This window comes from Simochromis diagramma, unplaced genomic scaffold (assembly GCF_900408965.1).
Source record: "Simochromis diagramma unplaced genomic scaffold, fSimDia1.1 OVJJ01000387.1, whole genome shotgun sequence".
Taxonomy (NCBI): domain Eukaryota; kingdom Metazoa; phylum Chordata; class Actinopteri; order Cichliformes; family Cichlidae; genus Simochromis; species Simochromis diagramma.
In genome coordinates, this window is record NW_024387152.1 from 4,246,535 (window position 1) to 4,261,090 (window position 14,556).

At 45.0% G+C, this 14,556-nt stretch overlaps 1 protein-coding gene across 8 annotated transcripts in view; it reads left to right on the forward strand.

Moving 5' to 3' along the window:
• Positions 1–14,556, forward strand: part of rerea (arginine-glutamic acid dipeptide (RE) repeats a) — a 127,555-nt gene that overhangs the window by 55,038 nt on the left and 57,961 nt on the right. For all 8 annotated transcript variants that reach the window (XM_040047895.1, XM_040047898.1, XM_040047896.1 and 5 more), the window contains 2 exons: positions 52–562; positions 8,163–8,233. In XM_040047895.1, coding sequence (XP_039903829.1) covers positions 196–562; positions 8,163–8,233 — 438 coding nt within the window. In that variant the 5' untranslated portion in view covers positions 52–195. The remainder of the gene's footprint in view (positions 1–51; positions 563–8,162; positions 8,234–14,556) is intronic.

The following is a 14,556-nucleotide window of genomic DNA, read 5'->3' on the forward strand; positions in this document are numbered from 1 at the left end:
AAAATGGTGGTTATTGATCCGAGTTAATTGCCCTTCTTCTTTTCTCCACAGCTTTTCTGAAACACTGGGGTTGTTGGAGTGGCCAAATTTTCCCTGGATTTGACTGGTAAATTCAGAAGACTGAAGCCCAGGCTCACAGTCTACCTTTCACGGAGGCCCAGCCGTGAGAGGACTGAGGAAGGCACGTGGCGGATCATGACGGCCGATAAAGAAAAGGAACGGGAGAAAGAGCGGGACAGGGACAGAGACAGGGACCGGGACAAAAGAGAGGCCGGCAAGTCCCGCCGGCAGGATGGGGACCGGGGCGACCGCGAAAGCGAAAGCTCTCGGCCCCGACGCAGCTGTACGCTGGAGGGCGGGGCCAAGAACTATGCAGAGAGCGAGCACAGCGATGACGAGGACAACGACAACGGCAGCACCGGCGGAGGCAGCGGCACGGCCGAGGAGGCTGGCAAGAAGGGCAAAAAGAAGATGCCTAAGAAGAAATCACGCTACGAGCGCACAGAGAACGGCGAAATCACGTCCTTCATTACAGAAGATGATGTTGTTTACAGACCCGGAGGTAAGTCCCAGGAACCCTTAATCTAGTTGTGTGAGCCGGTGGGCTGCATTCATCAGCTTGGCTACTAAATGATTAAACTTTCCCAGGTCATAAGCCCACATTTTCGAAAGCATACTTCACTGGATTTGTCAGATGCTGTTTGCAAACACACCATTAAAATTTGGCTCTTCTTCCCTGAATCAAGAAGTGAGAAAAGCGAGAAAGCAGTGGTGGTTAAGCAAGCTCAAGTGTGAATGAACAAAAGGACCCCTCTGTGATGCCCAAAAATGTCCTGAACAATTCAGTTTAATATTCGTTATGCAGCATCACTTTACATTTTACAACAGTAACCTCATGGCGTTGTCAGTGTTACAGTTCCCTTTGAGCATGCACAGTTGGAGATCATGCTCTAATACAAAAGCATCCTCTGTTAGAGCCAGTGCCCCATCATGACGGGTTTTAGGAAAGCCTGTGCGTGTTTTTGCATAGCTTAGCTTCAGCGTCACTTGCACTTTTTAACATAAGCCACTTTCTTTAGACTAAGTTTATTTTAGGCATAGGGGAAAAACTGACATTGATTTATCAGTGATTGATTCTTGTCACCTCTGCTGCCATAAGCTGCTGAGGAATTGCAGATTCTCCAAAGTTGCAGTTCTCCAGCAGCAGAAGTACTCCTTCAGGCTAGAGGCCAATGCATCATACAATCAATTCCAAGTTGACCCACTCTGAGCTTTGTCTTGAGCTTAGTCAATAAAGCAAAGTGGTGCTTCAATAGATGATACGATAGAGACAGCCATGATAATGATTTCATTCCAGCGCTGTCTGACTCACTGAAAATATGCTATCTCCTCTGGGGCCAAAAGGTACTCTACTTTCTGGGAGAGGATTTTTTTTTCCCGAGCTACGGCGGTATGTCTTGAATATGTCGAATAAACGAGGATAAAAAGAGAAGCGACCTTTTTCGTGGCTGTAAACACAGCTCATCTTTTACTTGCTGTTTAAATTAGTTGTATTAGAGGCGGAAATGTCAGCACTGAGTGACGGAAAGAAGCCAGGCTAACTAGCTGTGTCTTTTACACCGCTCACTGTTATCTTGCCTTGCACCTAAATCATTGCCTTCATGCTTTTATATTTCTCTGGGAGCTTGCAAAAGGTCAAGTACTGAGGGAGGGGAGTGGCCCACTCTGCTCGGGTATTTAATGGGAAGATGTAAGAAGTTACAGCGACTGTGTTAGGCTGTCTTCTTCAACAGTCTACCCGAACCACACGTCCAGAATCATCCTCAGGCCTCCTTTTATTCTATTTCATCTACTAAACAGATGAATTCCAGTAGGTGCAGTGAAACAGCCAGACCTGCGCTTTCAGCCTAGCTGCGTAATCCGGTCAGCTAAATTATCTCTGCGCTGGTATCAGTGGAAGTCCTCAAGCAAGCAGTCACACTGAATCAAGCCTTGTTGTTGCTCACACTATTTCTGTCTCTATCACTCTGCGGAGGTCTCCACTGAAGCCTTTTTTACTTGGCATTTCATGTTTAATAGAGAGAGCACCGACGCTGGGTCTCATAGTCGACCATGCGAGGTAGGGGGCGGGCTGGGGGAAAGGGGTGAGAAAACAAAAACAGAAGCAGTCAGTTATATCAATGAAACATTCAAAAGGCATATAAACAGAGTCGACCGTCTCAGTGGATTAGCTCCTCCGAATATTTATATTTCCACAACCGAGCGAACAGCACGGACAGGGTCTGGTTGATGTGGAATATTTATGTTTCCTGTCCTCTCCTTCTATTAGTTTGACATTTGTGGAGTGGCCTGAATGTCACAGCCTCCTCGCGTCATGTAGACTGAAGCTGTTAAGATTGGTTTAGATTAGGAATGAGCCACGATAGGGTAGTGACGGCCCCAGCGTCGGTACACTCGTTTGTAATTTACCTCCTGTTGTCAACATGGAAGATCCTCCACCTCAGCAGCCGACTTCCTGCTGTCTCCTCTGCTTATTGTTCAAGTGACAAGTCGTGTTTGTGCACGCGCGCATGTGTGCTCGCTTGTGCGTGTGTGTGTGAGAGTGCTTGTTTCCTACAGCTTGGTCATTGGTAGCAGCCTTCTTGCAATCAGATTTGATGTGTGCAGCTTAGGCAGGCACAAAGCCTGCAATGGATTATGCTTTACTAAATGTTAAATCCCTTTATAGCCGGCTAGTGACACACAATATGTAAAACTGACCACCCTCCGAGAGGGATTTACGCCACCCCAGATGTGGGGAGGGGAAGAATGTGATGGAGAACAGCGCAGAAAGCGAAAGAAATCGTGAACCAAAATGCCGTTTTGATTGCTTTTGTCACAGGGGAGATTTAGAAACATACAGGCCTGTGTTATCACATAAAAAAGAACAGTTAAGCTAGTATTGAAACCATCTCCCTACTCCTGGTCCTCAGCCACCCTCCAATCTCTCTGCTTAGCCTTTCTATCCCTTGAAGATGGGTTCAGGCAGCTTAGCGCACATCGATTGGATGGGGAAGTGCAATCGGCCAGTAGGTGGGCCTGCAGCTAACTCTAGCTTTGCTGCTGTTTTAAAAGGAATGGAGGAGTTTGCCTGGTGGTGTCCAGAGGACTGTGTCCCGGGTCATTTGTATGATCGGCTGCTGGGGTGAACAGCTAGCTCGAGCAGACATGCCAAATCGATCTGTACCCTGTGGCTGAGCTCGCACCACTTCCCCGGACCCAGCCAGACACCTCCAAAGCCTGTTCTCTACATTCATCCACATCCCCACCCTAGATTATAGATCCTCTCTCTAGAGATTATACACACTGCTGTGGTGGATCAATAGGAGACACCCTAGAAGCATAGAAACAGTGCGCACACATACATAGAATGCTGATAACCAGCATTTGTGTACTGAAAAACATACATACACACCCTGTCACATAAAAAGGCATACTTTTAACAGTTGGAAACATGGTTCCTATCTCTGGCAGACACACACCATACAGTGGAGCTAATGGAAACCATCCCCCCTCCTCCTTGTCCTTCTCCCTCACTGTATGTCACACAACATGGCTACTGCAGCAGAAACACTTGATTCATTTTAGTCATTTTTTTTCTTGGCAAGTGTAGATTTGTGTAGAAGGTGAATCATATATGCAGAAAGATTGAGGCTAGACTGAGAAACACACTGTGTGTGTTGAAGGGTTTGTTGATGTGGGCAACTGGCACTCCTTGCTGCAGTCACCACAGAACCCTGGGGTCGTATGCTTACATGTGTGTTTGTGAGTCTTGCTGCATCTCTGTAATGCACAAATTCAACCAACTACAACCAACAGTTGTTCAAACTTTAGAACAACTGTTGGTTGTCCCACAAACTTGCCATGTTCTTTATGTTTATAAGGGCTTCAGCTATCCTTTTCAAATATACACTCATTACCATCAACCTGTTTTAGCTTTGATTGTGCAAAGTTACTATCCAAAATAGAACTACCCACACTGATCATTACATGTCTAAATTGTTGTCAGTATGAATCTTATTGGGAAACCAGGAAGTTGTGAATCTGTGAATGTTGGACTAGTTTTTTAGAGCCAAGACAGCCAGTGTAGTACAGAAATGGCAGCACAACCCATCCGCTACCACAGCTAGCTGTCGATCAGTTTGCAGTTTCCATTCAAGCTAACATAGGGGACAAGCCCTTGGAGTCATTTCATATTGAAACATAGCAGTGTGAATCTGTAGCCTGTCGTTAACTGAACAGATCTATTTTTAAAAGGGCCCTCTCCGCTCTCCCATCTCTCCCCACGCTAGAGACTCTGGGAAAAGGGCTTTTTAGTGAAATCCAACCACCTGCCGACTGCTAAATGAGAAAGCGTGGGCTAGCCGAGAGGGAAAGGAGAGGGGTGGGGGGGTGGTGGTGTTGTCAAAGAGCTTCTGTTCTCCCCTAGGAGCTCAGTCAGCTGTAGGCCTGCCCTATTGTAGAGAGCTGATGGTATCGCTTGCCAGGTATTTCCCACTGCTTTTCCAGTGAGAAGAAGGGAGACTTGTTGGGCTGGTTGTAGAGACGAGAGGAAGGAAAGTTGGGGAAGAATCAAGTGTCTGTTTACCTTCAGGGCTCGACTGCCTGTTGCGCACCCCGCTGAGACCGGCCCAGCAGGAAGTGGCCTTGGTCATCAGCTGGTCTTGCTCAAGAGAGCTGCGGTGAATCACTAGTTGCACCACTCTTATCTTTCTTCTATCTATATTTCGTCTCACAGTTCTGTACTTTCAGTATTTCATGTTGTGTGTTTAATTTTAAGATCAGTAGGTTCAAAGAATATTGTTGGGGGTGGGGTTGTTGCTGTCGTTGTTGCTAGCTTTGCTAAAGCCGCACACATCTTCATTGCCCGTTTGAGCCGAGCACCACTTCTGACAACGCAGGTGCGTCCTGCCTCTTGGTTATCACTCACCACCTGCAAGCACGGCTTAAACAAACAGTCCCTTTTTGATTTAATAAGCCCGTCTTGCTTCCTAAAATATGCACCCCCCCCCTTCCTCCCCTTACCACTGTTTACAAAACACTGGCATACATGGCTGTGTTCACAATGTGACCTTTCCATTGTTGCTGGCTCATAAAAGAAATCCAAGCAGATATTATCTAAGAACTCCACCTCCCACCCACCCCCACCTCCCCTCCTCTGCTGGAATGCTGCAGCAAATTAAACAGCATTTTATTTGCTTGATACGGAGAAGAGAATAGGACATGCCTCCTTTGCTGAGGCTAGGTGTGTTTTAGATTAGACATGCTTGGCAGCCATGAGAGAATGGCTGGCTGAACAATGAAGTACAGCTGAGAAAAAAAAAGACTGAGTGTGTGTTTGTGTGTGTTGTGAGGTTGTAACAGTGAAAATTCAGCCGCTTGAACTCAGCAGGTACAGTTTAAACGGAGAAACAGCCGCCACCAGGATCAGGTTTCGGTGAACCGCACTCTGTTACTTCTTGATTATCTCCCTTTGTCGAAGTATCAAGCTCGCGCTCCGTCTCTCTCGGCGTTGCAGTCAGCAGTGGATTCCAAGCAGAAAGGCGTAAACGTATGGTTTTTGAATGATTGAGCGCTCATGTGCAAAAAAAAAAAAAGCACCGCCGTGGCTCTCCTGCCTCCTGTGAAGCCTGCATCCATTCGCCAGAACACACTATAACCCTAAAAAAAAAAAAAGCCCATCCCCCACATGGACCCCCGCCTCTGTTAAATACCTCGCCCCCTCCCCTTTCTACTTCTCCACTTGAGCGAGGAGACCCATTTCCAAATGCACAAAATGGCAGGAACGTTTAACCAAACCAGGCAGACCCCCGGAGGAACCGCTTGGCCCGGTTCAGCCTTCCTCCCCGCCTAACCCCCCACTCACCCACCCAAACCTCCCCGAGCTCCGTCGCCTCCTCCTTTTTGTTCAGATGACAGAGTCTGAAGCGTTAACTTGGATTTAACTTTCACATTCATTGAGATTCGTGTTCGAGTCAATTTCAGAGAAATGCCCTTGAGGTAGTAGACTTTTAGTGCCCAGGATGAATTCAGAATGTGCTTTTGACGCTCGAAGAATAGACTCGCTTGCTGTCTGTGAATGATTAAACTAGATCCCCCGTCTCTCTCTCTCTCACTCTTTTTTTTTTTTTTTTGCCCTCCACCTATCTTTTTCACTCTCGCTGTCTGTTCTTTGTGCCTGTTGATGCACTCTGGGGTGCAGACTCGGAGATCTGGCCTCTCTAAATGAATGTGCTGCCGAGGTGAAGGGACACTAAACCCTAATTCCCCCGATTTGACTCCTCCGAAACATGTCATCTCATTCAGATTAGTCTCTTTTGTTCTCTGCCCTCCCCCCACTCCCTCCATCCTGATCCTCCCTCCTCCACCTCCTCCTCTACCCGTTTCTCTCTGTCTCTTCCTCTACACACACACAGACACACACACACACACACACACACACAGTGTGTTGTTCACAGATCACACAATAGCACTGATGGATATTTTCATTCATGTTATCTTGTAAATGACTTCCAGGGATGGTGTAGAGGAGGGGGGCGGATGGTGGTGGGGAAGCATGAAGAGGGCAGTAGTGAGAGAGATATAATGCGTCACTCAGAGCCAGCAAGGGCGATAATACCCCCCCACACCCACTTCCCCCTTTTAGAACAGCTCATTCAGCCTCCAGCAGATAACAAGCCCACCCCGAGGTTACATACACAAACACGCACACACGCACACATAGCTTCTCAAAAAACAAAGCCCATGATGTCACAGGCGCACATGTACACAGCAGCCCCCCTCTACAAATGGTGTCTTGGGTGTCAGAGTCATTTAATGTCTTTCGCCACCTCTCTGTTCCTCTGCAAGCGGTAAGATAAACCACAGCCCGATCGATAACTCTGTTGACACAAATAAATAACAGATGATGGCAGCGTCGGTCGCTGAGAGAAGGCGGCTACGCGATCTTTTGTTAGGGAAAAGTGTGGCGTAATACTTCTGTGAGGAGCAGCTCAGCAGGTGTTTCAGCGAGACGAGCGCCAGCCATTTGTGTTGTCAGTGTAAATGTTGTCGATGGTGGCGTTCTCTCTTTCTTTCTTTTCTTTTTTTCCCCCCATGAGTCAAAGCTCACAGAGCTGCGAGATATCGCCCTCCTTCACGGCTGTGTGTGTGCATGCGAGTTAATGGCAGCAGAAGCGTTACACTTTTCCTCTCCTCGCTGCTCCAATTGGTAGGAGCACCAGCCCTGGGAGCATTCAAGTAGCTTTTGTCGCACTGCTTCCGCGTGTGTGCGATCTGTTTCTCAATCAATTAAGTGAATGGCTTTTGATTGCTCTGCCTGGTATAAACTCCTGTTTTACACCAAAATAAATCATTTTACACTCAGTTTGATCACACTCCTGGTTTTGTGTTGCAGCTAAGAGCCAAAGGTGACTGTTATGCTAATTTGACTTTTGTGAATTCACATCTCTCGCTCTCTCGCTCTCTCTCAATAATCATTTAAAAACCTGGCTGTTTCTGGAAAGTACTGTGGCGGGGTGAGCAGTAACCATTAGCTGTGTCCCCCAACACCACCACCTCCTCCTTTTTTTTTCTCCTTCCTAACAGAAGTGGCTGTGTGTTTTTTGTCCTCTGCAGCGTGAATGTTTTTGTTAAGGAGATGAGAGTTCATGACCTGGCCATACCACCAGTCACATTCAATTTAGCCACGCAGCCAGCCGGCCCAGCTCCTCTCTCTCACACACACACTCTTTTTTAATTGGTTTGTTTCTCTCAGAGTAACCCAGAGCTAACTGTTGGCTGTAGTTGTCATTTTAGTAAAAAACAAGTCACAGTGAAGACTTGAGGGGTGGGATGGGGTTAAAGCTAGTATTGCTCACTGGTGTATAAATGGAGTGGAACAATAACATAATTCCCCTGGGGCGTAATGTTTGCTTTGGAAAGGCAACCTTGTAGCGCTCCAAAAGTCCTTAATCCTATTACTCGCATTCCAATTGAATTTGACTCAAGGAGGAAAAAAATGTCTTTTCAGCAGAGGTAACAGCACACAAAATAATATATTACTGAGTCTGGCTGCTTAAAAGCATGAAAGCTTTGAGAAGTGTGAACATCTCCTGTTTTTTTTTTTTTTTTCTCACTTGCAGATTGTGTGTACATTGAGAGTCAGCGGCCCAACACTCCCTACTTCATTTGTAGCATTCAGGATTTCAAGCTGGTGAGTAGATTTCTTTTTATTGTTCCACTTCCTATCAGCCTATTTCATGTCCTCATTTCCTCACACCAACCCATCCATACATGGCATACAAGGGAAAGCATGCTATTGTTGAGAAGAAATTCCAAAGGAAATCGGGGCAAAGCTGATTAAATTTACATAACAGATCATACTGAAGTGCTGATGGATTATATCATCAGTTTGGTTTTTTTTTTCTGTACTGGCAAATAAAAATCCTTCAGCGAATCTTAAACACCACTAACCTTTGCAGTCCACTGGCAGTGTAATAATGCCTGTAATGGAAATATAGATGTTAGTCGATGTGGTTAATTGATTTAATGAAGGAGACCTTCACCGCTTTTCAATTGATTTTTTTTTTCCCTTTTTTACGACCTAATGTGGCCAAATTGCCTCTTTTGCTGAATAAAGAAAGAAATTAGTTTTTAATTTGCTGATGAGAATAGCTGATTCATCAGGCTCGGTCACTTTAGTGAGACGGTGCTTGTTTTCTGCGCAACAGGACACTTAAAATTCATCACAGCCACACACACATACACACACATACTCACACTGCCTTCTCCAGAAGAGGAAGTTGAGTTCATCCGTAATAGATTTGTTTTTGTCTATGTAAATAATAAAATAAAGGGCACAGTATTATGGTTTGAGAGCTTCAGTTAGTTTGCTATATGGTAATTGCCTTTAATGACACACTGCACAGTTTTAGAAGGAGTTTCACGACTGGGTGCAGATTATCTTTTTTTAAGTAATTTGTAATTTGATGTAAAATCCTGGATTGTCTTATTGCCACACTGTGTCTTTTTACACTAATGGCACCAGTGGCTTACCCCATGCTGGATCTTTCCTAAAGGCCGATGCACCCAGAAGATTGTTTTCTATTTTCGGGCCAACCTTCAAATGGAAATATTTCACTGAAGCTTGAAATTCATTATGAAACTGAATTTGAATGTTTTTAATTGGTCTTTTGCGTGGCATTCGACTGCCGCGAACAAAAAAGCGGAACTCATTTCGGTCCAGGTTTGCAGTAATGTGACCACTATTTATTGGGAAAAGACTCTTGGAATTTGTAATGAATGGGTTTGTGTTGCCTTTTGAAGCCACGGCAAAGCCTCCCAAGTATTACCTGTTTTTCAGGAGATTGGTTGTCTAAGCAGAGCACAGAAGACTTTGGGAGGGGAGGGTTGGCAGCCAAAGGAATGGCTGTTAGAGTCAGAGGCCACACTTGGTGCTTTATGAGACAGGGGAGTGGTGAGGGTGTGTGTGTGGCCTAACATCCACCGAAGGAAACCAGAATTGAGATTCTAAAGTAATATAGATAAACATTTTGTGCTTAATTTCGCACTTTTTCAGTTTTAAGTGGGGTGGATTCTAGACAGGTCACATGTCTTTCACAGTCACAGCTAATTCACTGAAGCTTAAATACATGTTTATTTGTAAAACTGGCCAAAAATAACAAGAAAATGCACAGATGTCTATTAAGTTAGGTAAACATACTGTACTCATTTACCACCTTTCTGTTCAATTTGAGCAGCCAAAGTGCTAAAGTGCTTTCCATTCACACACATTCATACAAACGCTTAATTCTATGCCTAAGCCTTGCCTAAAATTCACACACACAGACACACAAACACACACTGGTGGATGCTGTGAGGGGCAAGGCATGAAGACTACAGTAGCCCCTCTTAACCACTACATGTGGACCAATTACTTGTTTATCTACACGTTTATGGATTGTTTATTGAGAATATATGAATTCTAGTAAAGTGATCATTGTCTTTTAGGATAATTACACACACTTGCAAATGCTTTTGTGCTCAATGGGCAGCTGAGTGTAGAAGGGTTTTCAAGGTGAGCTGCAGGCCTTGCAGCCAGGCCCCACAGCAGCGAGGCTTTAATCGGATTGCTTTCAGAGACTGCTGAGGATGGCAGGAACCTTTTCTTATGAACGCATGCACACACACTCGCACGAACACCCACGCACTTGCACCTTGATTAAGAGCGCCAGAAGAGGTCTGGGGCAGGCAGAGGTAATTGTCCAGGGAGAGAGGCAGAATGCTAGCTACATTAGCTGACCTCTCTCTGTCTCTCTCTCTCTCTCTCTCTCCCTCTGTGTCTGTCTCTGTCTCTCTGTTACTCCCTCCCCCAGTCCGTCTGTAATTAATGAACAGCCATCTGCATGCCTGTATGTGTTTGAGCAGACTGTACCCTTGTCCTCCTATGTTAAGACAACAAGCCCCCGCTGGCTCTCTAAACACGTACAGCATTTTTCAGTGAGCTCACTTTGTCACTGAACTACAAATCACACACATATACACACACACACACACACACACACACACACACACACACACACACACAAAAGAGAAAAAAAAGCCAGGCTACATTGAAAACTCGTAATCTCTGTTTGGTAGTCTAGCACACAATCCTCTTTTAGGATGATGGCTGATTTAGGTTGTAATTGCACGTTTGTATAAACTACCATCTAGCTGAGCCAACCTCGATTCTACCCCCGTCACCCTGCGCTCAAAACTGGGGCACAGAGGCCTTGTGCTTTTGGGAGAATAAAATGCTCCTTCACTCATTCGGCTCTTTTGCAGAACATAATGGTCAGGCTAATCTCATTTCCTCTCCCTGCCACGATATATTGAAAGGAAGAGACAACAGGCAACATGAGTCGTATAACATCAACTGCTTCTCTTTATTTCCCATCTCCTCTCTAACCTCCCTCCCTCCTTCTGTCTCCAACCCCCTCCACCACCACCACCACCTTTTCTTGCTGCACAAATTATCGATCACTCCACCCCACCTCTGCGTGGTGGAACAGGGCTTTGGAGACACAGCAGAAAGGGGAAGAAATTTTATTGGTCCTGAACCAAACAACCTCATCAATATTGCCCTTCTCATACCTTTCTCCTTTTTCCCCAACTCTCACTTGCCTTCCTCAGTCTTTAGGCCATAACAGTCTCAGTTGTGTACTTTATCTAATGACCTGTGAATCCAATTAGTGGGGTGTAGAAATCCTGAATGCAGCCATCAATCTCTCCTGCACGCAAAGAACAAGAATTGAAGCCGGCCTCTCTGTTTATGTATTTCTTATCTTTTTCTCACTTGGCGTTTTCTCCACGTCGGGGTGATTCTGAGCCTATTCTCATTACATATATGTCATCTACCCCTTTTCCACACGCATACACAAACACCAAGACGTCCATTCAACAATAACACATGCAAAAAAAAATCAATTCTGCGTCACTTTTAGGGTCATTGTGGACTTGGAGGGCAATCATTTTTGCCTGACTCGTTTAGTCAACAGTGGCAGCTTTGGTGCCCACTGCAACCCCTGTGACACATTGATCCATCTATATAGAGTTCCGCCTCCTCCCTCCCTCCTAACATGTCTGCCAAGATACGGAGATGAGCAGCAGCGGACTGTTTCTAAACCGTTAGAAGCGGTAGTGGCGTGGCGAACTGTTAAAACACTCTTACAAAGATGAAAATCTCTGCCGCCCACATTTCAATTATTAAAAGTGTGAAAGTTTGCAGCAACATTAGTAAAACTCATCAGTTTTCGAAAATGACAAAAATTATTTGCAAAACTTGCAGGAGATTAAAAAAAAAAACAGAAATAAATGGTGGCACGAAATTGTGACTTTAAATGAATCAAAGAATGATTGAAATGTTTCGTTTAAGGCGGGTAACATGGCGGGTATTGTAAACGTGCATCACAGTGCATTCTCTCGGATGTGATTAGTTAGGTCAATTAAAGGCCTGCAGTCCTTTAGGCTGTTCTCCCACAAGGGCTAGTTTCTGTTTACACCCAGTGCCGTGACCTTGTAATGTGTTACAATCTATACAGGATGAAAGCAATGCAGGAAGCTTGCCAGATACAGACTTGTGTGTTTTTTATCTTGTGCGTGTCTGTGTGTGCTTGCGCCGCGTTTCTATTCTGGTCACGCAGCTTGTATTATGATCATGTACTTTGATACGTATTAATCTTGTTCTCACGCGAGTCGTATGTCGCCGTGAGAGAAGAATCGAAGACAAAAAGCCGCCTGACAGAAACTGAGCGCTGAGCAGTCTGCAGCCATATCTGCCCATTGACCCTGACTTCACCAATCCATCCTGCTCTTCTTACCTCAATTCTCTCCTCTGTCTCCATTTCTCTCCCTCTCACTCTCTCATCTGTCTGTTTCTACACTTCATTCCCCTCCTCCCCCCATCGTCCCCTCTCCTCTTTATCTGCTGTCACTCACCTCCCTCCCTCCTCCCATCCCATGTTCAAGCCATTGTGCTCGTGTCCTCGACGCTCATTGACCCTCCCACCTCTCCTCTCTGCTTGTAGCTAGCCTTATTTGCTGTTATTGGCCAAGTCAGCTGTGCCCCATCCTCCCTCCCGTCCTTCCTTTCCCTACATCCTTCTCTTTCCCTGCCAGCAACCCTGTCTCCCTCCCTCTTTCGTTAATGGAGTGATTGCAGCGTTTCTCCCTCGGGGAACAAGGGATTGAGGAGCCCAGTACACCAACACACAAACATACAAACACACACACACCCTCACAGTCTTTCTCTCCCTACTGTTAGCCTCACAAACAAATGCTCATCTCCACCCCTGGATCTTCCTGCTTATGGACATTTAATTAGATGCCACGTACAATGCAATTATCTTGCCAGGATTCGTGCTCATATGTTGCAGTCCTGATCAGCTTAAAAGGATGAAGGATCTTCTTTGCCGTACAACTAGTACAGAGCACACCGTATTCACTGGTTTTCATTATGTCCCGTCATTTAGCAGCAGTGTAAGGTTATAACCACCCGAGATTGAGTGCGCTCTGTTTCGTCTGCGAGATGTGCACAGGTTAATCTGCGACACACTTTATGTTCTTTGTGTTTGTCCAGGGAAAACATGTTGTGATGTCGTGTTTGTACAGGTCTGAGCACTGTCAAGTAACACGTCAATACATGCACTTGGCATGTGTGGATGTGCATTACTGGAGATAATGATGTTAAGTCTAAATGATGAGATGTGTCGAAACCATAGGTGTTTCTGCAGAGGATAACAGATTGCATAGGAAGCGTAGCTTATCCTGCTGTAAGGGTTTAGCTTTGCACATGGGGTGATTTACATCTCCTCTCAGTGTCTAATCTCTGTCTTTACGGTTAATAAATCCGGTTTGATGCAAAGAAACGGCCCCAATTTGTTTCGACATATCACTCGCGTCATCCTCTTTTATCATAGAACTGTTACAAATAATGGCAGCAGTATTTTGAATTATCTGAATGTATGTGTTTAAAATGAAAAGGATTCTTTTATTTAACTTCATTCAAAAGCATTTTGATGCATTTTCTCTTTTGTGATGCTGAGATGATATTGTCTATTTCCTGAACCGGTTGGAATAATTAATTGGCGGGCCAAAACATTTAATTAGCAAAGAGCTTGCAAATTAATGAGGAAAACTCTGCATTTTCACAGTGTGACACGGTTGTTTGTGGGACTATTATAGAAAATCAGATGCGTGGATGTGCTGTAATATTTTAATGATGGCACAAAATCCCATCTCAGTTTTAGTGCTAGATTAAAAAAATATGAAAAAACCCCATCTACCAATGCTAAAGGTGCACTGCAGACAGGGGTGCAGATTTAGAAGCCTCTAAAGCTCAGTTAGTGGCACGTGTGTGTGATTTAATGAGTAAATCATTTATTGTTAAGCTTTACTATCTGTACCTCTGTGTGTAATCGGGACACATGCACCGTCTGTGTGCGGGTATTCACATACATGTTTTCTTTAGATTGACATAACAGTTAATGTGTCATGTTAACAACATGTGTATACCTTCTCCATAAACACACAGACATGTGCACACCAAATGCTAATTATATCTCTCACAACTGATCCCTGACTGTTTTAGCTGCTGTATAACGTTCAGCCTTGGAAAGTGCTTCCTATTCAAAGTCCATAATTAAAAATGTTTGATAAAGATGCAAATTTATGTGCATAAATACGCATGCTTAACATGAGCACTTATTAGGTTTTCTGTGGACCCTGACTACAGTCCTAATGGAATCCAAAGTGCTGAGAATTAGTTTAACAATGAGATCCACGGGCTAATTAGCTTGCGGCTAGCTCACATGCACGTATTCAGATCCAGTGGGATATCTGTAAGTGTATATGTGCTAATGGAGCTTGCGACCGTCCCCGCGATCCATCCCCGCGATCCATCCCCACATGTGCGGTGATTCAGTGAAAGCAAGCATGTCAGACCGTTGGTGCTGAGCCACCGAAATGACAGTGGGAGGTTTACTAGACAGCCATCAC